At 40.1% G+C, this 24314-nt stretch overlaps 1 protein-coding gene across 5 annotated transcripts in view; it reads left to right on the forward strand.

Annotated features, from left to right (window-relative positions):
- The first annotated feature begins 275 nt into the window (after positions 1 to 275).
- The window catches only part of fgfr1a (fibroblast growth factor receptor 1a), a 29128-nt gene continuing 5089 nt past the window's right edge, over positions 276 to 24314 (forward strand). Inside the window, exons 1-10 of one of the 5 annotated variants that reach the window (XM_008276704.1) lie at positions 276 to 894; positions 5371 to 5551; positions 13440 to 13682; positions 14136 to 14225; positions 14908 to 15080; positions 17048 to 17171; positions 18137 to 18327; positions 19861 to 20011; positions 23467 to 23663; positions 24083 to 24228. In XM_008276704.1, coding sequence (XP_008274926.1) covers positions 5398 to 5551; positions 13440 to 13682; positions 14136 to 14225; positions 14908 to 15080; positions 17048 to 17171; positions 18137 to 18327; positions 19861 to 20011; positions 23467 to 23663; positions 24083 to 24228 — 1469 coding nt within the window. In that variant the 5' untranslated portion in view covers positions 276 to 894; positions 5371 to 5397. Of the gene's footprint in view, positions 895 to 5370; positions 5552 to 13439; positions 13683 to 14135; positions 14226 to 14907; positions 15081 to 17047; positions 17172 to 18136; positions 18328 to 19860; positions 20012 to 20802; positions 20948 to 23466; positions 23664 to 24082; positions 24229 to 24314 lie in introns of all 5 variants that reach the window. The other 4 variants (XM_008276708.1, XM_008276706.1, XM_008276707.1 and 1 more) reach the window with 4 other exon arrangements.

A 24314-nucleotide genomic window follows, 5' to 3' on the forward strand; every position in this document is an offset into this window, starting at 1 on the left:
TATTATATTATATTATATTATATATATATATATATATAATTGAAAAATAAAAAAAATACAACGGAAATAATAAAAATATAAAAATCTATCAATATAAAAGATAACAGGAGGCTTTTTTTTTTCCACAATGAAAAACTATTCACTTATCTGAATCACAACATAGTTCATCTTCTTCCGGTCTTTTACATTACACCAGCAGACCGGAAGTGATGTGTGTGTTGAGTGTATGCCCATTGACGGTGGTCCGGAGGATGCGTACTCTCAGATTTAAGGGGGGAGGTTTGTAGCTGCTCGGACTCTCGTTGTTGAACAGCATTTCTCCGCCAGGAATAGTCAAAAAATACTTTCTAGGACTGACTAAAGTGCCTCTCCCTTGTGAAAAAATAGAGCTCTGAACGACGTTTCGTTTTCGGATATTTTGTTAGAGTGAGTTGAACAACTTTAGGATTGAGTTTTCAGACGTGAGGAGAAAAATTTCATCGTGAGCGAAACGTTTTGGGATAAAAGGACTCTACGGCGAACTGCCGCAAAGGCTGCACTCACGTACTTTCTTCGGACCTGTTTAGCTAGGTAAGATAAAAGAAGCCGGGAGTTAACATTAAAAACTTTTAAAAAAACAAAAACAAAACAAAACTCTGTTTAGGAGGTTATTTTTTCCCACTCCGTTGATTATTTTGGGCTTTTCTGAGGGAGACGAAACATTCTTTTCTCGTGTCGCGCAAGTTTGGCGAAAATATGCGCAAACCTGTTAGCTAAACGTGGACAGCTTCGTTAACGGGACGTCTGGATTTACTGTTTTCGAGAAGTTTTTTTTCCCCCCCCGCATCCAGTCTGAGTTTAGGAGTCTTCCTTATCTGACCGAGCCTGACTGATTGTCAGCTCCCCGCCAGTAAGGTGAGCTGCTGCCTTTTTTATTCTCTGTGATTTAGCTTCATTTGACTGTTTGTTAACGGGGTTAGCTGCTGTTTGCGGTTGCACTGATTTGATGCTATCGAGGAACAACGTGTGTGAAAAAGAAGCTCATTGGAGAATTGCGGGTATTTGATGACATTCAACCTGCATGTTTTTCCTTTAGGACATATTTCTCTGGTGTGCATCGTACACATGTTGCTTTCTTTCCAGACATTAGACCTGGGTTCATGCGTCGTAGCTCCACAGTGCTTGGAAATAAAAGGGTACACATAATAATGTTAAAGCACAAGATCTGAAATGTTGCCTGGAGCCTTTGTAAAACCTTCAGTCATATCAGGCGCCTTTAATGAGATTAGATAACTTGTTTTTTTTTTTTATTACGTCAAGGTTACGATTTAGAAAGCATTAAAAAACAATTTAAAAAAAGAAACCTGCATGATACCCTTCAAACAGTGGAGTTTAGCTTCGTGAACACTTTACTGAACTTCTTGATTTAATTTTTGCAGGAGTCCTGCTAAAAGTGATCATGCTCTGACCCATTTAGGCCACAGGCTTAAACATCCAACCAAAAAAACCCACTAAAGGTCAATCCCCAACAGTTTTTTTCTTTCTTTCTTTCAAATCATGGAGTATATTAATTATTGAGAAATGCTGTGAAGCCACATCTTAAAAATCCTGTGTGGACGGCCATCATTACTACATCTGTCATGGTCTGGAAGGGCCCAGCCTGATGTTATGTAAAGCTCTAAAATGTTATGTTATAAAGGCAGAGGGAGAAGATGGATGGTTTAGAAAAGCAGCGTGTCCGCAGGGAGTTCACCGGAGGAAAAAAGTTTTTCCTGAACCATATAATGGGGAGTGAGGGATACGTCTGCCCTTTAATTTACTAGGCTGCTCCTTTGGCACAGGATTGTTGTCACTTGAGCTGTATGCTTGTATTTTATCTAAATCCATCAAGAACTCAGAATTATATGTTTCCTTGAAACCTTTGTGTGAGTGTAAATTTTATGAGTAGACAGGTTGATAATTTTGTTGTTTTCTAGGTGTTTTCGGGATGTTTTAGGCAGATTTGCGTAACATGTTCTTTGCATCTTGGTAACATCTCTGAGATTCTTTCAGTTGTGTGAAAGAAGAACATAAACACACATACTGAGTAGCACTGAAAAGCATTTTGGGTCTAAGTGTCGAACCAAATGGCAGCGTGTCGGATGGCTTGACATTGATTGTCTTTGCATTTAAGTGTAATCTAATGTCACCTGATCTCCTAGCGGAGGCACACTGTTGGTGAACCACCAATTCAGATTGTGTGACTGCAGAGGAAAAAAAACAAGTGTCTGTTTTTGTGAAAACAGTAGCCTTAGGGAATGGTCTGATGCTCTCCTGTCCACTGAACTGCAGCCATGAGCAGACTGGCCTGTTGCTGGCTGGAAGTGCAGACTGAACTGGGAGGGGGGGGATACAGAATTTGGGAGCTGAGGAATTTTATGCATGGATGGCAGTGAACAGTAATTATGGTGCAGGCCATGTTATGGGTTAGGCCTGTAACCTTTGTCTTTGTATAATGAGAGAAGCTAAATGTGTCGTGCGTGTTCTAATCTGTTTAGTTGAACCCTTTTTAGTTTGACGGATTTTCAGGAGAATGCTTTAATTTCTTAAAAGCACAGAAAAGGGAGTGGGCCTTTGCCAAACTTCTTTTTTATTTTAAACCACTTTTATACTGCAGAAAATTGTACAACGTGAATGTTCTATCTAGAATATTTATTTTCTGAACTGTCATTATTCTAAGCTGAGTATCTTTCCGTGTCATGTTGGTTTTTTGCCAGAAAAGGTACTAAGAATGGGACACAAGACGGTTGAGCGCTAAAAAGAGTAACGTCAAACCAAATTCATGGGCAGGTGTTGGTCTTAATATTTCAGTTTGATTCTTCCACTGCTCAAGGGTGTAGACGAGGGCTTGAACAATTAATCGATTTTACAATCAAAGTCACAATTTAAAACAACACAATTAGCAAATTGAAAGTACTGCATTTTAGGATATATGTTGTGCAGCACGACTGATTCAGGGTTGAAACTATCTTTGTGTGACAGTCACACTTTGGAGGATATTTCATGTGACAATGCTTCATCATGTTTTAAATTAATTACACTGTGAATATTAAGCTGAACCTTGATTTGGAAAAAAAAAATCCTATCACAAAGCAAATTACAATATCCATCAGAAAAATCACAATTAGGTATTTTTCCCAGATTGTTCCGCTTTACTGCAGACTTTCCTTTTAGTCCCCACACAATCCAAATAAAGTGGCATATAAATAAGGAGCATATGTCACACTTTAATCTTGCCTGATCGAATGAAAGAGTTTTATCTGCTGCATGGCAACAGTGCAGGACTGTAGTGTTTGAGAGGTCCCTCATATGAGATGTGCTTTAATTCTTCTTCCTTTTATCCCTTGTGTCATTAACGTTACTCAGAGTGTGTCTGCTATAATTTTAGATATAAAAGAAAAAAAGAAAGATGCATTTTTTCTCCAACTGGGACTTAATTGTTTTTCCTAAAATTGAAGAAATTGTAAGCAAGACACATAGACAGGTGTCTTCATTTATGAATATGAGTAGAAAAAAACCCAACTTTTTTTTAGCTTGATGTAATATTTTTGATATCGGTACATTACCTGCTATATGTATTTCAAAATACAACAAATATATATATATATATATATATTATATTATATTCTACTTTACATAAGATCCTTTAAATTTGGTTTGAGCGAGGGCTGATATTTTAATATTGTGAGTCACAAGTTTAGTGATGATGTTCATTTTATTTCCATTAATTGTTCAGACCTAGCTTGAGTTTTGCAACAAAAAAAAGCCTTGTACTATGTATTTTTTCTGTTGAATAATGAGCCAGCCAACAATAGGCAGGTAGGTACAGCACTTTGACATGACAATATGCACGAATAACAGCTTTTCATTACACAAATCCACCTCCGTCTGCTCCCACATTGACGAGGAGCATGCCCTGAATGTGGATAGTAAGACATACAGTATGTTTTACTCATGCTCCCAAAGGAGAGGACGATGACTAAATGTCCCGTCACACTCTGAAGAAGCTACTTCCGTCTCTTTCAAATATTCACGGTTGTTGTAGTGACGAGGGCCCAGGGAGCATGTTCGGCTGCTCTTTGCGGTTCCTTCTGTCTGGCAGCAGAAGCACTTTGTTGGAGACTTCCCAAACACTGACTCACAGCTTACAGAGCAGAGATGACCAAGCTTCTTTATCCCCCTTGGACCCCCCTGACCCAGCTCAGCTGCTGGAACACTAGACCATTCTTGGAAAGTGAAATTGAATTGGTTTTGAGGAGAACACAATGACTGTTTCAGTGAGCAACACTCAGACAAGCGATTACCTCCTAAAAGAAATCACAGCTGCATCTGTGCAGGACTGGATGTGAAAATGTTGGCCAGGCCAGGGTTTCTATGACCCAGATGTGATCCTGTTGTTGTTACAAAATGGACTTTGATATTATGGATTAATTTGTAAATGCATTGATTTTTAAAGGCTTCAGTGATGAGCCCTGTAATGTCAGGCTTGACTTTCTTGAACACTTGTTGACAACTCATGGGAGCAAATGGTAGCAGGGGGGTCATTTTGGGTTTGGGAACCAAAACCAACTGTTAGGTGATAGATCTCTCAGCGTGGAAATGATGGCCTGGCAGTCTCTCTCTACAAGGGTGTCACATAACAGCCTGTAGTTTTTTTTGTCTTTAACAGATTCTTTAAGGGGGGTTATAGGGGTTGTGGGCAAGTGTTAATCTCTGTGGCCAGATGCTGCAGAGGTGATGATTCGAGCAGATGTGCATGTGAGGGTCACCCACTCCCCGTTTTCGGTACTGATTAAGCAGAAAAACTAAACCTCATTGTGGCAGTGTCGGAGTGTGATGACAGTCTTAAATAGTTCAGACTTCGATAGTTACTTTGAAGTTTTGGAAACAAAACATTTTATTCCTAAGAACTGAGTGAGACGTATCCCCTATTTGTTTGTTTAAGCTATCACAGTGGGCCTTGTGCTCTGCAGGTTCTTATCAGTGTTTTGTATTGGCAGCCTGAATACTCAAGCACCTACCTTGAACCTTGCAGACATACAGAATATTCCCTTCTTTTTGGTGGGGAGGAATTTCCTTCTCAATACTGATTGCAATCAGTCAAAATTGATGTTATTACAGAGAGTTTATTTTACAGTTTTATTTCAGTTTGGGGCCCAGTTTCATTTTTGCATATCAAAGTTTGTTTGTCTTAATCATAGTCAAAGCAAATGTTTCTTTCTATCCAAGAATCTTGTATCCTAAACTGATTTTGACATATTTTTTCCTTGTTGATAGCACACTTGTTAAGGGATGAGGCTTGCTGATGTGGTTATCCATTAATTTGTTTTTATCATTTTTATTTGTTTTTAGTTGTGCACCGTGAATGACCCACTGCTGATGCCCCAAAGATCTGAATGGAGTTCCAGTCACAGAAAAGCCAACAGTTGTAGCTCCCTCAGCAGGATGCTGATGAGGCCAAGTATACTTCTGTTTCTGGCTTTATTTGCCCAAGTTTTAAGGACCCAGTGCCGGCCTGCCAGCACGGATGAAGGTAAGATGGCTTGATAACTTAAAGCTACTAAGACTTCATTTGTACAGAGCTTTTTTTACCCCCAGGTCTGGTTGCAGTATTATGAAATATCATGTAACTGTTTGAACTTATAAACTTATTAAGTCTGACTTATCTTGACTCTTTGCCTTGAGAAACAGCCCATTGATAAGCATAGCTTTGTTCTTTGTACAGGAATGTAATCCTAACACACTCCAGACTTTGGTGAAGTCTGTCTTTGTAGCGTCAGTCCTCCCTCTCCACCCCCATTTGCCTGAGTCTGATGTTGTTTGAGTGCACTTTAGTGTGTCAGATGTGGCACAACTGTGTTTCTGACTATCAATAACACCTTTTCTTTTTTCCTGGCTAATTAAACTAATTCATACTCCTGAGCTCATTAGAAACAACAAGTCTTTCTGACAGAACTTACTGTATAATAATAATTTTATTGTTTTTAAACCGGACAGTGTTATTAGACTTTCTGTAAAGAAGTTATCCTGGTCTGGCTGTTACACAAGTTCAGTTCTGAAAAGGGGAAAGAGGCACTGAAATCAAATCCTTAAAAATGTGTTTCTTGGATACAGTCCAGCAGTGTAATAGCTGCCTGGATTTGTGGGTAGATGGGTTTGGATGTTTACACTCAGCAGTCGGAAGTGGAGAGCAGCAAAAGAATATGATAAAGCTGAGCATTATAATTGAAGTAATTAAGCAAGAGGGTCTCTCTTGGGTTTTAAGCCCTAAAATAAACTTGGTGTGGCTGTGTTTAAGCCAACAGTGGGACAGGGAGGAGTAAATGACTCCCATCTGTAGCCCAAGGGCAGCTACCTAGCAGTCCCTGCTTCTCTCCTCCTTTGTAATGAAAAGGTATTTGTTGTCACTGAGAGAGGAGTTAACTGCCAGGGAACTATAAATTAGCCTATTTTTGAAAAAAGAAAAGAAGATGCAACTTAAAACCCTTCCTTATCCTCAAGGATAAGCTTTCTGAGGAGAATGTTTGTCTTCTAAGGTGAGCCATAAATTTCCACCAGGGTGGGGGAAGTCTGATGCATTTATACTCCACCCAGTTCTTGATCACCAAATGGCCAGGTACTATCTATGCACCTCGGTGCTTCTCCTCCTGCTCCCCCACTGACTTTTGCTTGGGAATGCTTCACTTTCCCCCCGCTTCCCTGCTGGGTGACGGATAGCTTCAGCTGTCGACAAACAATCACAGCAGAGGCATTTGGTTGCATTCCTTTTGTCTTGGATGGAGAAACAAAATAGTTATATGGAAATGGTCTTGTTTTATGCATGCCTCATTGTTTGTCTTGGTTTTTTTTTTCTTGTGTGTTGTTCACATAAGAAAAGAATATTCTGTGAACAAATTAAGTTCATTGTTTTTCTTCAGGGGCAGCCATTCAGATAATTACAGCCCCTTTAAACTTTTCTGCAGTGAGATCATTCAGAGAAACTCCACTCCGTTTTTGGCTTAACATCATCTTAATCTGTGTTTTTTATTTATTTTTTTGTTGCAACAGTGAAATGTCAGGAAGTTTTTTATGTTATTCTCAGTGGATTTCTTTGCCTCGATATTTTGCTGTCAGTCACAGTAGAAGAGCTGCTGACCCTTTGGCGGAGGGCTCTTAAAATCTGAAGCTGCCACAGTCCTGAGAAAGACTTAACAGACAGAAATGGAGGCCCAGAGGAGCATAGCTCTGCTGACTCTAGAGTAGGAGTAAATTGTTGTTTTTGTGTGAACACAATTTGCGTTGTTTTAGTCTTTCCAGGTCTTCTGTAGAAACCTTTGTCTACAGTGAAACTCCAGAATAGCATGAAAAGGTTAAATCTCTTTTTCTTCAGCTGCTCTTCAGATAGACACAAACAAACAATCAACATTTGGTAAGAAGTAAAACAGACAGCCGCTGTATCAAACATTATTTAACAGTTTGGACGTTGTCAACGAAATGAGCATGAATACAGCTGTGCTATACTGACATAAAAAAAAAGTGTTATCACAAAAAACAGCACCAGCCTATTACCAGATTCCTTCTGGTTTCTGTGGTCACTGTTTTTGTTGCAGACAAACACCACATAATTTATTTTCTGTTTCTGCTGCCAGGACTGAACAAAGATAAAAAAGTTAGTTAATCGCTGCCTATAAATGTTACATGCCTGTGGTGATAAAATCAATATTTTATCATTTCAGCTTTATCTGAAAGAAACAAAACACATAAATGGTGATTAATGATAACAACTCTGATTTGTGTTCAGCTTTAAGGGCATTTAATAGAACAGAGAAAATCACAACTAAAGGTTTACTTTTTAAATTTTACTAACAAGTTCAAAAATAATGACAAAAATAATTACTTCCTAGATTTAGGATTTAACACTGATGCACAAAACTTGTTTGATTATACTGCCTGCACAATTGTTGGGCAAAGGGTATTCCTCTGGATTTATATTTTTTAACATGTTTATCTGTCTCACTCACACAGTGTGTACAATTATGAGGTGACTAAATTACAGTTCCCCCCCAATTCACTTGTTTATTCTAATTTTTTAGAGTAAGTATAAAAAAAACAAAAACAGAAAATGATGATTAAATATTGTTGTCGACCTTTCAAAAGTATTCAGTGGCTGGTACAGTCACACTTCTTTTGAAGCACTACCCTGAGTCTTGTATCCATGGAGTCTTTCAGTTTCTTGATGTGTAGATCATCAACTGTGGCTGAAACAGCCTCTGTAGCCTCCTAAATGTTGTTCAAATAGGTGTGATGTCCTCACTTTATGTAAATCTCATGTTTTAGAAGGGCCCACAAGTTGTGACTGAAGTCATCAGTTGGAAGGGGACCGGGTTTTTATTCATTCATCTATGAGACCTTTTCTGGTTAGCCAAGCAGTTGAGTTGTTGGATGCATGTGATGGAGCACTGTCCCAAGTCCTAGTAGGCTCAGGAGTTGATTTTCAGTCCCTTTTCAACCGTAGAAGATCCAACCCATGATGGCAAACTACACCAGTACCCCTCGCCCACCTTTCCGGACTGACTCAGAGTCATTTTCATTTGATATGCCCAAAAATCCTGTACAAAACCCGTCTTGTCCTGATGTCGACGCTGTAATTTGTGAATCTTGTTTGCTAGTGGTTGTGTTTGAGCCTTCTTTACCTTGGCATGGCTCTGAGCACTTGACACTTTGTACTTGTGGACACTCCAGGTAGGTTTCAGTTCAGAACTATGGCAGCACTGCTGGATAATGACTTTCTGGTAGCTTCACGTTTAATTTTTATTCAGTGTTTTGCAGATAGTTTTAGCCTTTTCTTCTTCGTGGGTTTCTTTGCAAACCTGAGTATTGCGTCCAACTAAATGGCAATTTACAATTTTGGACAGTTTAATCTCTTTTTTTGGTCCATGTCACTTAAGGTAATGAAGCGGCCTAATAATTATGCACACCTTAATTAAAGGTGATGATTACTTCAGGCCACACCAGCCCCTATTGCATAAATGCACATCACCTGAAAACGATGAAATTCAAAGGGCATACAGGGTCAGTTGTATGTTGGATGAAATATGGATAGAAATAATAGTCAGAATCCTCACTTACCTAATAATTGTGCATGCAGTGCAGAGTAGAAATAATGCTTTATAAATATATATTATACACAGCTGGAAATAGTAAGTAGAATTTAAATTCAGACCCAAAGAGCAAAAACAATTGGACAATGGTTTAAATCATGATCAAGTTTCCATTTAAAGTCAGGGGAACAGTAACTTGTTTAGCAAGTTTCTTCCACGTACTTAGGAAAGACAAAAGGCAGTGACATGACATTCACAGTTCGCACTATCCTTAATAAGCAATGCACCGGATGGAAACAGTAAAACAGCCCAGTTTAACCGCTCTGAAAAGTCAGGTAAGGAAGGCCAGTGATGCATGTATTGTTTGAGTGTAATGGGCTACTCATCCATTTAGCAACATGTCTGTGCAAGCCATTTTTATTGGAATTTCTCAAACTGTTTAAACCTGTGACTGAGGCACATCCACACTATACAAAACGGCAATTAAAAACAACATCCACATAGTTTTATTCTTTTAAAAGAGTTTTTGGTTTTACTGTTTGTCCATTAAAGACATAGTGTAGCGCCAAAAGTAGCTGAACTCATTTAAATGACACTGGAACAACTTTGCAGAGCACAGCAACCCTTGTAGCTCTCAAGTGTTAATCCATGCTGATTGTCAGTGGCTCATTTAAGAATGAAAAGGTCCTCCACTGGAGGGCTTTAAAGAGGGACACTTGCTCTGTGAATTTTTGGGGCTTGCTAATGGGCATTGTCCTATTCTTTTTCTTCCTGCCAGTGCTGCCTTTTGTCTGTTATCAGTCCTCTCTGCATGTCACCCACCCCTTCACTCTGGTGTGGTCAAATCAGCAAATCAGGAAACTTGCCATATCCATTTTTCGCTGTGTGCCACTGCAGAGCCTCAGCTACCCTGACGTTCCTGCATTCAACCATCACTCCAGTGAGAGCAGGAAATCCCAGAAGTCATTCACGCGGCATATTGCTTCCTATGTTGTAGTCAGAGAAAGTTCCATAGACTGGCGCCAACTCTTCCTTTTAGTTGGTCTTGCATTTACAGACTAGTGAGCTTTCTCCCGTTGTTTTTAAAACCTCTCGCTGCATTCTTCTCCACCAAAATTCCTTTCATGATTTATGTAATTAGGCTGATTATAAATTATGTCAGTCAATTTTTCCAGATGGTTGAAAGAACTCATGAGAGACCATTCCAGGTGGGTTGCTTTCTGAAACTGTGGTCCTTAATCCATTTTAATCCAATCATAGTTGCAGGAAGATTAACTGAGATGAAACATCCTCAGATTCAAAGAAAGTGTGAAAACTTGGCACTTGCCTCCCTGTGAAGAGCTGAAAATAAATTTACTGTGAGTGATACAACTGTGTAGCTATTTTTTAGCATGACATTTATACACGGAGTTTGCCAGAAAGATGTTGGCTGTAACTTTTTTTAGAGAGTGATTGTATTGCTTTGGCTGCATTGCGTTATATCTTACTCCAGTTATAAGAAGTTTGTCACAGAAGCACAAATGGTCCTGTCTGCGGTCTAGAATAAAGCAACAAGCACATTTCACAGCTTTTATAGGTGTTTTATGATATCTGGAGTGAGATTAACAGCTGTGATGTTGACAGTCTTATCAGTGGCATCTCTATTTAGAGGGCAGGGACAAAAAGATACTGGACAGCCCTCACACACGGCACAGAGACTTTGTGTTTAAGGCTGTGCCCAGGTTAGATAGCGGTAGGCCATCACTAACAGTATGGGCCCGTTTAGCTCGCAAAGTATGTGCATGCGTCTTTTTCTTAGTTGTAAAAAAAAAAAACAAACAAACAAACTGCGTTTTTGTTGCCCCAAAATGGAGCTTTCCGAAGTGATCCCAAGAGTGTTTAAATCTGAAAATACTGGCCGTGTGTTTCAGTGTGTACAGGGACAACAGAGCTCTTGTAAAAGGATGATTAAGCCAGCGCAGTGAGGGTAGTGGCTGTGTGCCATAGCGTCAGTAAAGTTAAAACAACTTTTAGTTGCCTCTAACGTACTTGGCGTCGTTCACTTTAGCAGCCAGTATAGCTGAATAACCGGTGAAGTTGTTGGCAGTAGCCAGAATTCATGTTGATTCTGTCAGATCATGTTGACTTTGTAAAAGCTGTGTTGTAGCACTGCAGCAGTTTTGGAATGACTGCTGGCTCCCATGTATGGTCCATAGTTGTTCACTATTTAATACATTTTCATTTGTCTGAAAGCAAAAATGGAAAAGTATATAAGTGAGAACAACATGAGTTGTGAATTCAGCTGCAATAGAAACACAGTACAGGTGGATGAAGGGAACAGGAGGTGTAATGACACTCAGCAGAGTATCTCCTTATCTGTGACTGTGGGACACAGACAGGGTTTGTGTTGTATAAGATACATTCAGCGTGGTGCCATAATATGGCACAGGTGTTACTATTGACATGTATATGGGTTTTATTAGACAATGTCCCAACCAGGAAATAATGAGCTCTGGGTCCAATTCCTCATCAGATGTTGGCTGTGATGCAGCCGTGTTGTGTGCTAAATGAAAATGTTGCAAATAATAGAAGTGATGGGTGTTTTCATATTTTTGTGTCACTATAGACAGAGCTGTCTACATAGAAAGCCTTCAAACAGTAATATGAAGACAAATGGTTCCCGTATAAAAACTACATTTTAAAATTTTGACTGCTTAATGTAGACATGGTCTAAATGCCTCTTCTGCTTTCCCCCGTTTGGTTTTGTTTTTGAGGAGAAAGTTGATCCTACCCCCTGGCCCCTTTTCCTGCTGGGATTAAGGGCCTGTCAGACATATGTGATCCAGGAAATACCTTTACTAGGCCCAAGTGGGGTCACCATAGCAACTGGCACTAGAACCTGCCACTGCAGGCCCTCTCTCGCTCGCTCCTGTGCACATGCTCACTAGCGTGCTCTCCCTGCTCCCTCTTCCCCTTTATTGTTTGCAGTCCTTTGTTGTGATGGTGGGAGGGATTAGTCAGGTTTGCTGATGTTGTCCTGAGGTTCTTCTGTATAGATGTGCTTCCTGTTGTGATCCGAATGAAGCACATTTATAAAAACACAGTGTGCTTTGAGAAGAGCTCAGAATAATCTCATCTTAAAGGAAAGTTCACCATTTGATATTTGATTATCTTAAACGGTTTGTTATCGTGCTGAGGGGCTATATAGGAAATGGGGAAAGAAAAACAAGTAAAAGGACACAGACTTTATATTATAGCTCTGCCTCAGGAGACTTTGGAGATGCTCACCTGGCTGAAACAACAGAACTACATCAATTAGAAGGGCAGTGATTAATCAATGAAAAATTGGCTAGTTGACATGAAATTGTAACCATTTTAACAGTGGTTAAATCTTACAATTAACCTGTCAAAGAAATAATTCAGATATAGTTTTAGCCCATTATCGACAGGAGAATTGCTGCTTTTCTTTGTATGTTACATATCATACGTTTATGTGAGTTTTGAAATGTTGGTTGAACAATGAATACTTGAATATTATCTTTGGCTTTGGGGAAATCTCACTGATTTCACCGTTTTGTGACAGTTTATAAAATAATAATTACCAATAAAGCAATGGGCAGAAACAATTAATGAATCCTGAGATAAATCATTAGTTACAGTGCTTATGTCCACAAAATCAGGATGCAAATTAATTAGAACTGCATACCTTGTGTACCTTCTGGCTACAGACTGTCATCCTAAAGCAAGAATGTCAAGCAAGTTGGCCAGTGACAATCTTTACCTTTTGTAACCAGACAAACAACACCACTGTGATGGACAACATGTCAGCATAATTGGGTTACCCCCTCCCCCTTGCCGACTATGTAGTCATTTAGAACAGGGGGGCTCAGGTGTCTCGCTTCGTAACACCTCCCCTCTTCTCATTCCTCTAATTGAATTTCACCTTCCTCTCCCAAGTAGCTTCTTGCCTGCCTGATGATAGGGCCTTGACTAATTTGGGATGCGATTTAATTTGGAGAAGAGGTTGGGCAGGGGGGAGGAAATCGAGGAATGACTTTTCTTGTGTCTTTAAAATCTTGTTTTTTGACTGAAGTACTTTTTATGTGTTTACAGTACACACACAACCCTGTTCTGTGGAAGACTACTCTATTTTAAGATATGGTTTGGTTTACAGTAGGAACAGACCTAGTGGTTGTCTTATTGTAAAGAACTTGCAGTATATTTCATAGTTTACACCAAAGATACAGACTCCTTCATGTGTTCATGAGTCTTAATAATGTTTTTTTTAAAGTGTTTAAGGTTTCAGAGTGTTTAATGGCCTGTTGAGCTGTTAACTTGAACCGTGTCGTTCTTCTTTTGTAGGTTCTGTGGAAACGCAGGCAGAGCTGTTCACTCTCTATCTTGGGGATCGTCTGGATCTGAGTTGCTCTTCCAAGGACTCCCCCCATGCTGTCAACTGGACCAAAGACCATGTAGTTGTTGTGGATGGAGAACACACACGCATCCGCAGCGGCCAGCTGGAGATCGAGGCTTTGGAGCTGTCTGACTCTGGTCTGTACACATGCACCACCTTTGGCAACCACAGCGTCTTCTTCAACGTCACAGGTAAAGTCACAGAAACAGTTTCTTTCACAATGAACTGCAGATATCACTGTCCAAATATTGAATCTGCATGTGTGAACCCTATGCTCATTTATAAATAACCCCTTGAGTTTACTCTGCTTTTTTTTTTTTTGCCATTACACTTTTAGATTATTTTACAATGCACAGTATTAACACAATGCAAAAAAATCACTTCAAATCATCACTGGATCCCTGAGGCTTAAATTATAAGAAGCAAAATGAGCATATTACATTGAATTAGTACAGTCTGCATATCACTAAATGTACATATTTGCCCTTGTGTTCAAAAAGCACTGAAATGTTGCCACTTCGCTCCAATTGTGTATTTTGTTCTTGTTATTTTCATCTATCCTAAAAATGTTGCATCACTGACAAAATACTGTGTGGATAAGTACAAATGCGAGTGTGTTCTCACAGTTACTTTCTGTTCACTAGTTGATACCTCAGCCTCATCTGAGGATGATGATGAGGATGAGGAGTCTTCATCCGAGGAAGCTAAACTGTTGGGCAGTCAAAAACTGCTTCGTAAGTGTGCTAGTCTCTTTTATGTTACTAATGCTGCTGTAACAAATGGTCATTACTGACTAATCTAGAGTCACAGAACTATGAGTAATTGTCATGAATGGTCAGTTATTTAAGAGCTTTACAATTTAATTATGCGCCTGCCATGTGTGTGGGTCACATCTGGGTGAATGATTTCACTCTGAATCAGAGTGTTTTTACTACCTCAGTGACAGCTTTTACACCAGGAATGTCCCCGTGGTGACTACTTGTGGTTAACCTTAGATGTCCTCCAATTTGTCTATAAAGCAATTAAGACACTCTGGCTGTATGATCAGGCTACTGCTGCCCGCTCTGCCCACAAAGAATCCAGCAGCCAACAAGCATGGCAAGCATGCTGACCTTGAGTTTGTGCTCTCACTGATTTTTCAATGAAATTTACACAACATGGCTTAACTTAACCAAGGCAGTTTTAAAGCCACAAAATCTAAAAGCAAACAACGACTGCCAAGCCCTGGCACTAAAATTTTGAATTTGAATTTAATTTTTTTGTAGGGGGAACATAATAATCTGTCTGTTATAAAAGTAGATTGAGGTTCAAGGTGGTTAAAAAGTGTATCGAGCCTTTAGTTTCATGTAGTTAAAAAAATAAATATACATTGTTTTTTCACTGATATCAAACACATTTTATTTATCTGTTTTCTAGCAATGGCCCCACAATGGGCTCATCCAGAAAAAATGGAGAAAAAGCTTCATGCTGTTCCAGCCAGTAAGACTGTGAAGTTTCGATGCCAAGCCAGCGGAAACCCAACTCCCACTCTGAAATGGTACAAGAATGGGAAGGAGTTCAAGAGAGACCATCGCATTGGAGGCTTCAAGGTTAATAATTAAAATATTCAGGAAATTTCTTCCCCACGCATTCTTCTCATGAACACTACACCATTCTTAGCATTTCTTACTGAATCATTTCACACTCATTCACTATAAGCGGAGATGTGGCAGTGAGCTCATCTTCACATTAGATCACCACCCCCTACCCTGGAGTAAGAAGCACTTTTCAAGTAAAAAGGAGAGGCAGGTTTCACATTTGACCTGAGAAACAATAGAAGGTGAAACTCTATGCCACAAGAAGGAACTTTGTACCACAGTAATACCTCCAGGTGGGCAATCCTACCCATTCGTTCGGATGAAGGATAACATTGACTGTCCTCATTCTAGATATCAGTGGCTCATATTTCCTGTAATAACATCCATGCTGCTGTAAATTTATCATTATACCTGCTGTATTTATGACATGTGGTGTGGTTGCTCTATTTGGCAGTGTCTTTCCATTTACAGACAGGCTGTATTCAAGTTTAATGATAACTGCTGGCAACTGTTAAGGTCATAATACTTGATTAGATGGTTAACTGCTGTCTCTGGATTTACTTAACGGAGGTGCGGCAGGTGAGGGGTGTGGACCGGATCTGTTATATACCACTTTACTATTTCCTGTCAGTTGCATCATGATCCCTTAAAGATTATCATAATTAATCTCGTTTTAAGATTTTGTCTGGGCTTTAAAGCCATTAATTATTTCCTATGTGGCACAAGGAAGATTTGAAAAACATTGCCATTATATTCATCTACAGCCTTATCAACCAACATATGATATGTGCATTTGGTATTAGGAGTCTTCAGATATAGTCCTGAATAATGGCTTTTCTGGGAATAGGTGCATTCAGTGGCAGTTTCCCCACAGGTGTAGAATGTATGAGCTAAGAATAAGAAACAACCCTCCTTCTTCCCTACATCTGCTTGTCCCATCAAGGTGTGGGCCAGTCCAGCCTTGTCTTGTGCTTCCCCAGCCTGTCTCTCCCCCCCCAGCTGGGACACATTTAGGAGTTTCCTCTCAGCTGCCTGCTGCCCTCGTTCCCCCCCTTAGTCCTCCACCCAGCCAGGCAGCACACTTAACCATCTGGCTGCTGTTTTTTCAGTCAAGGTGCAAAGGTCCGCATCAGCGGTCGGGGACGTCTCTCATCCCTCCCACACTCTTGCTTTTATGGCCGGACTTCTATTGTTCATATCGTCTGCATGGAGACGTGCAGGAGGGAGAGAATAATGTGGACCACATGTATATGAAGCCAAGCACAACACATCTGGCAGCAGGCAGCTGGACTCCCTCATCACGTTTTTAGCTAAATGAGGGAAACCGTATGGCTCAGTCTGTGTATATACATGTTTGATGTTGCCATTGCCTTAGAGGTTCGTTGGCTAATCACACACTGCCGGTCTTGGCAGATTTATGGAAGAAAAATTATAACATGTCTTGGAAAAAAAAAGCCAGACATCAGTTGGTGCTAATAAGAATGGTTGGGGCAGATATATATAAAACATGGACCCATTTTCCTGTGGTCTTTGTTAGGTTGGACAAAAATCTGCTCTTTAAAGAATTGGGTACCTTCACAGAAGGAAGGTTAGTGTGTTATCAGAGCACACATCATTGACCTTATTAACTAGTGCTTTAAAATGAACAAAATTTGATTGATTAGATTTCAAATTGGGCAAAAGCAGATGAAGAAAAAGAATCCCAAGTTCTTTGAAGTTTTTCCTGTTAGATTTAGCTGTTGCCTCATTTATAATTAAATCGGATTGAACATTTTTTTGTTTTTAAGTCAAACCTTGGAGACTACAAAGTACAATTAGTTACTTTCATTGTTTATGTGGTAGACAGGAATTAAAGCAGACCTGCTGAGAGTTGTTTTTCAGTTAGTAACTGTTCTTCATGTAGGTCTTTACATAGCATATGGTTTAGTTATCAAGTGTTATTGTATGCCAGCGACTGTAACCTTTTCCTCCACTTTAAGGTTCGTGACCACGTGTGGACCATCATCATGGAATCTGTAGTACCCTCTGACAAGGGAAACTACACCTGTGTGGTGGAAAACCAGTATGGCAGCATTAATCACACCTACCAGCTAGATGTTGTTGGTAAGTAATTACTATAATTATGTTTTTAATGGTATGTACCTTGTCAGGAACTGTTGGCTAGGATTTAATCACCTGTTGAGTATTCATGAGTCTTTACTGTCATGTTTAATCAGTTTCACAAAATGTCTCAAACGAAGATATCTGAAAATCCAATCAAGTGAGATCCTTCATCTAAAGGCACAGAGTTGCAGTCTCAAAGTCTTAGCTAGGTCCTTGCTCCCTTTGCCACCTTTTTTGATAAACTGCGTCTGTTTACTTGTGACATGATAGATGGATCCACGTAGAGGAGAGAAGTGATTACTCCTCTAGGGCCTGCCCTGTGACTTGCTTATACGCCATTGGTCTTATAAATCACAGTCCCACTTCCTCCTTCGCTGCTGTCCCCTGGGCCTCGCCTGACCTCCGTAGATGTCTAGAGCCTGATGAGCATTGAGATTGTTTCAGTGAGGGGAAACTACTGTCACAAGTGCTTACTAAGTCCCCACGGATGCCTGGGTTAGAAAAGCCTCCACAGTTGACATCCTGCCAGATTCTTGGCTTGTAAGTTTACTTTGGAGAGTCATTAGTCATCAAAATGGAGCCACAGGAACATTTCATTTCAGAGTAACGGCACCAGATAAGACACTTAACTTGCTTGCACATCTATCATGGCCAATTCTGAACAATTCCACAAGCAGTGGATAGCTGGGGAGGTGGCTGCTTTAAGTCTTTACTGCTACCTGTAACTTTGGAATTCTAGTCTGAATCTTGATATTACACAGTATCAGATCAAATAATGTTGGCAACATTGTTTGCCATCTGCCCTTGTCATTTCCAGGAACAAAAAGGGAAGTTTTATTTGGCTTTTGTTTGAAAATCAGTCAGCCGTGAGAACTTTTGAATATATTGGCCATTTGTTTGTCATTGATATTGCGTATTTGCGTCACTGCTCACTAAATGTTGACACTAACATTTGTGTGTTACAGAGCGCTCTCCCCACAGGCCAATCCTGCAGGCCGGCCTACCAGCTAATCGCACGGCAGTGGTCGGCAGTGATGTAGAGTTTGAGTGCAAGGTGTTCAGTGACCCTCAGCCTCATATTCAGTGGCTGAAACATATCGAGGTCAACGGGAGCCAAAATGGTCCTGATGGTTTGCCGTATGTCCGCGTCCTCAAGGTAGGAGTCAGACCAGCCCTGTGGCAACTACATAACTCTGCACATGTTGTTAAAAATGGTTTCAGTGTTTTTGTAGCACTATAGAATTATTTGAAAGCAGGAGATTTTTGTATGAAGAGATTTTTCCTCCTTAATTAGAATTTTCGTTCAAGAGCTCATATTATGCAATTTTAAGGTTTTGCTTTTTCTTTTGTGGCTTTTGTGTACTTGTACAAGGTCTGCACATTTATAAAGCCTACACCAAGGGGCGTAAATCTCTACTACAGAGGACACTGCTCTTTACCTGCCTGAAAACCTTTGAGGTCCAAGCTTTTCTTCTGTTACTTATCTATGTCACAATGTAACACAACATTTGCATAATGTCTGCCTAGCGCTGCCTAGGTTGGCACGACCTCTAGCAAAGAATGAGCAACTTCATTGCAGCCTGCCAATATTTCCGCCTAGCTTCTGCTAGTGGTACAGCTCTCTATTATTAGATCTAGGGCTCAAACACCTAATCTGTTTAATCGATTAAAATCGATTATTAAAATAGTTGTCAACTAATTAAATCATCAATTAGTTACTTAATACCATTTTTTACCATAAGCAGCCCATTTTTTTAACGTTTTAAATCAATCTGTTATAGCAGCTACCAAAGTGTGACTGTAATCTACCAGTACAGCAGGAGAAGTAGCGAACAGCTAATAGTTGCGTCAGCCTTGTTTTGCGTCGCTTGTGCCACGGCACAGTCTATGCATTCAGCAAGACGGTGGGGGCGGCTGGTGATAGTACGAAGAAAAATAAGAAAAAAGATCAATCAGGACAGAAAACTTCACGAACAAAGTCATCCAAAGTGTGGGAGCACTTCACACTTAATCTCACAGTAAATCTCACTTAGAAAATGTTTTTTCAAACAATTTCACATCATCTTTTGTGTTTGATGCTTTGAATTGAAAAGCTTTACACTGACAAGGTAGATCTAAAGCTCATTGTGTTCCTTCTGATTTAAGCTGTGTTTTACAGAAATTTGTTAAATACAATGTTGTAGAATGCACAATTCTCTTGTGTTTTTCTTTTTCTTAATGAAAATATGTTCTTCATAACTTACCTAGATAAACAAAAATGTTTTAACAAAACAATTATTCAAATAATCGTAAAAATATTTGACAGATTAATCGATTATCAAAATAATCATTAGTTGGAGCCCTAATTACATCTAGGGTTATGGTACATAACCAAATGTGCAGAGGACCATAAAGCGACAGGAGCTAAAACAGAGTGTTTCAGACAGGGTGAGAGGAGGTACTGCTCCAATGTATAGGATTATAATAAATAACGGGAGAAAGTGTTTTTAAATATCTAGTAAAAATAAAATTATGAAATGTGCATAATATGGGCTCTTTAAATGCTCTGTACTGTTTGTGAAATGAGTTGTAAGTGTATGCCTTGCTGTTTTAACTGTGATATAACCCACACGATCCGTCAAAGATCCTGTCAGCTGCTGTTTTGTTTTTTTCTCTTTCTGTTTTGCACATAACTTGTTTTTATTTCCAGCATTCTGGGGTCAATAGCTCGGATGCTCAGGTGCTGACCCTCTACAATGTGACGGAGGAAGAGAGCGGAGAGTATATATGTAAAGTGTCCAATTATATAGGAGAGGCCAATCAGTCGGCCTGGCTGACTGTCATCAAATATGAGTCCTCAGGTAACCACCACGCAGCAGTACAGGGACGACACAGTGGACACAGCGCTTCTAGGACCACCTGGAAAATCTAGAGCCGTATAACTCGAGACAACCTCAGCTGTTTCTCTCCTCCCTCCCTCCTTCTCTCCCTCCATTTCTCCCTCCCTCTTTCCTCAGTGCTCCTGACTGTAAATGACGCTATGGAAAATTCCCAGCAGAACAGTTGAAAGTGTTTAGTCTCAGGTTTATGTTGGACCCGTTCTCATTCCTGCCCCATGCCTGTGCCGTGCCCTCCTAATAAGGGCCTCTCTTGCCATCTTCTATTACTCCCGCTCCCTTGCCCTTCAAAGTCCTCTGTACACGGCTCACAAACTCTCTCTCCTTTTTTTTTTTTTTCCAGCTGTCATCTTCTGCTTACCTACCTATGTTTCACAGACCTCCTGTTGTTTGTCTACTGCTTACATAGTTTGTGTGATTGAGAGTTTGAGTGTGCCCTGTTCTGCTGTGGAGGTTTCCATGCCCATCTCTTGCATGTAGAGATGAAACTGAGGTATTTGATGTGGTGATGGTGTGACCCAATGTGGGGTTCAGCAGTACAGACTCAACCTAACCATCTTTTCCACTAACAGATACTGGAGGCTCTTCCTGAGAGAGTCCTCTGCAGGGGCTCTCGGTGTTACTTTTTGGGCAGATGGTGTTGGATTGAGGAGGAGAACGCTCCTCCATCCCCTTTCTCTTTCAGAATGTTTTACTCATGGTCCCCTTTCCCTCTTGGGCCTCTTGTTGGGTCTGCTTCCTTTGTTATTTTCTAGACCGCTGGCCTTAACACCACGGACAAGGAAATGGAAGTCCTTCAACTGAGAAATGTGTCTTTAGATGACGCTGGGAAGTATACCTGCTTGGCGGGCAATTCTATCGGGTTCTCTCATCACTCTGCATGGTTGACCGTTTTTGAAGGTATCAGTGGTTCTGTCTCTCTCCTATGTTTCCAATATTTCCCTTTTCCAACCAAAGCCTGGCTCTCCATCTTCACATTTGACAGAAAAGGGTCTTGCCTGATTCTATTTCTGGTGAAAAATGTGAGAGGAAGCCAGGGCATGTTACAAATACTAAAACTCCCCCTCTGTCTGTGCTCAGCATGACTCCTGCTCCATCTAAACTCTCTAGATGGTATGAGCCATGCTCTGCTGTTTCTTAAATGAAATCAGTTAATGCCAAACAGCCCAAAAACTGTCTGCTCTCTAGTCTACCATGACAAAGAAATGAACTTATAAAAACAGGCCAGGGTATTTTAAAAACAAAACCCCACAGAAGTATGCTTAATGGCCTTCAGCCAGGTAGGACCTTGCATTTATAGAAGGGTTGTTTGGCAGCTCTGATCAGATTTCACTTTGAACTGTCTCTTCCTTTCTGCTTTTTAATTGGTGTTTGCATTTGATTTGGTGTTGAGCTGATTTTCTTTGACAAGCACTACAAATGACATATATTGCTGATGTCATTTCCTGCTGTGAGCACAGCGGCTGGCTTTGATAATTGGCTCGCTGAAGTGTATGTGTCTCATTCCTGAGGATTGGAATGGGCTTTTGTCCAATTATCAAACTGCTTGTCAGTCAGCCTCTTCACACAAGTGTAGCTCACTTGTGTTGCTGGTGTTGGTTAGGGGTGTAACGATACACCTCATTTGGTATGGTACCCTTGGTTTGGGATGTTCAACATAGAGTGATTCTAACACAAATTATTTATATCTAATATCCTCCCGATAGCATTAAGCAACAAAACACATCAGTAAGACTTCATATGTACTATCGAGCAAGCTATTTTGATAAAAAAAAACCTTGCATCCAAAAAAAAATAAAAAAATGAAGTTAAGGTGGCATACGATCTTCAGAAGTGTTTTTAGCAGTACACTAGACTGGAATGCGGCAGTGGATTTGTTTAAAAGGCATTTTCCAGCATTTTTCTACAATTGGTTTTGTATAATTTAAAAAAAATAAAATAAAGAAAGGCCTAATACAATTAACTGCACAATTATTAACCTTAATGTGATTTAAAGCAATAGGCAGACTTAAAGAAAACATATTCAGAACTGGCATCTCTTGTCGTGTTCCCATAATGTATTTTTGTGCTTATTTTGAAGTATCACAGAAAGAAAGAAAGATTTAATAGAAGTAATGGGAGATGGAAACACCTTTTTCGAATAAGCTCCGACATAGCGAACATTTATCTGACATAACCATTTAGCTGTTTACGCTTCTTTTGCTATTGTCGCCCTTAAACAGCCTAAACATGGCCAGTACCATCTGACATGAAAGAATAATTACAACTTTTTCAATTGAACAAAGCTCCTGAAGGCTTCTCTCTATTTTTCTGCTGTAGATGGCCAACGTTTTGTTTCTTTTTCTTAATGGTTTTTTAGCAGGTAGCCACCCTGCGAGGATACTCGACAACCTTGTTTAAATTACCCAAAGCAGTTTTTTCTTTTTTTTTTTCTTTTTGTTTCAAAGTTTGCAACATTTCCAAAGTTTCTCTCAAATTTTACACTTCCATGGAAACACGGCTTCTAATATCCAGCTCCTCTGCACGAATCTATATCCCAAACCAAAGTATGATCAAACCAAATTCTTTTCACTAAAATGTGGAATTCATTACACCCCTACTACTGGTATGAATAAACATTGGTGTTTTCTCTGAAAGGGAGGAAAAAAACAAGATCTGAATTGGAGCATTTGCTAGCATTCTTTTTTTTTTTTTTTTTTGGCATTTTAGCACACAGATATGTTGTCTAAAAAAGATTGTATTACCAGCACCAACACACAAAACTGCATTACAAAGGAGGTTAGAATTGGATAAGGTATTGATAAAGTCAAGCTGTTAAACTACTGAACTGAGCTCATGCTTTGTGGTATGCTGCTTTAGACCTACAAGTAGATAATGAAATGTGATTTTGATTATTTGATGAAGAAGAAGTTATGTGCAGTATTGAAACATTATGTTTAAAGTACTGATATTCTGTGTAAAAGTCAGATCCTTTGCCAACTCTTCACTTTAATATATCCATTACCTTGGCACATTATCAAAACAATATTTGTGGCTGCATTAGAGATTATCTGAGTAAAACAATTTGTTAGTTTGCGCAACCCAAACTATTTCTGGTCTAGCCTGCACCTGTAGAGAGTTTGGTTGCACTGTGATTCAAGAGACCGTATGACCACTTCTCACACTGACAAAGTATTTTAAGTGCAGCCGTCTGCTTGGGGAGTTTGCATCCCATATGTGTTGGTGTCGAAGGCTCTGACTTTTAGACATGGAAGTGTGTCCGTGTGTGCGTGTGTCTGGGTGGGCCATTTGTTTTATTAGTGTTGCTGTGTGCTCGTGTGAATAGGTGTGTTTGGTGTACTTGGGTGTGTTCAGACAGTTCATTCATGACAGCTGACCCTACCCCTCCCTGCCCCCTGTCACCCTACGTCCCCATCTAGCTGTCGCTCACTATCCTCCAGCCAGCCACACCTACTTGGAGGTAGTCATCTACTGTGTGGGCTTCTTCTTCATCGCCGTTATGATTGCCATCGCAATCATCGTCAAGATTCGCACCTCCTCAAAGAAGAGTGACTTTAACAGTCAGCTGGCCGTCCACAAGCTGGCCAAAAGCATCCCCCTGCGCAGACAGGTAACAGAAAGTAGATAGGGGGTTTGGAACATTTATACTTCTAACCTTTCATCTGCTATTTCTTTATATTTTTATAGATTTAAACTTTTTTATAATGTTTACAATTTATTTTAGTCATTAACACAGTTACACAGCAGTTTTTGTTGATGCTTTCGTAACACTTAAAGCATGAATTCACTGAGCTTTCAGGTTCATTGTAGATCCCTGAGGTCTTGCACATCAGGTAAGTATGAGTATTCAAGGAGTGCTAAGACTCCTTGGGCATGCTACAGCATGTCCAAAACACACCAGTGGTTTTTACATGGTCCTATATAGGAACTGCAACAGTCACGCTGCAGTTTTTCTTCATGTCTTGGCTAAATTATTTTCTGCTTCCGGTGTCTGTTCCACTATGAGAGGAGTAATGTCAGTGTTTCTTACCTCAGGTATCTGTGGACTCGAGCTCCTCCATCCACTCTGGAGTGATGCTGGTCCGTCCCTCCCGCCTGTCTTCCAGTGGCTCTCCAATGCTATCAGGAGTGTCTGAGTATGAACTGCCCCAGGATCCCCGCTGGGAGCTTCCTCGGGACAGGTATGTATTGGACAAAAAGGCAGCAACATCTTAGAGGCTACAAAAGTGACTTTCTGAAAGGAAACTTCCTCGATAGATGGAGACGA

The sequence above is a fragment of the Stegastes partitus genome, unplaced genomic scaffold (genome assembly GCF_000690725.1).
Source record: "Stegastes partitus isolate 25-593 unplaced genomic scaffold, Stegastes_partitus-1.0.2 Scaffold79, whole genome shotgun sequence".
Classification (NCBI taxonomy): Eukaryota; Metazoa; Chordata; class Actinopteri; family Pomacentridae; genus Stegastes; species Stegastes partitus.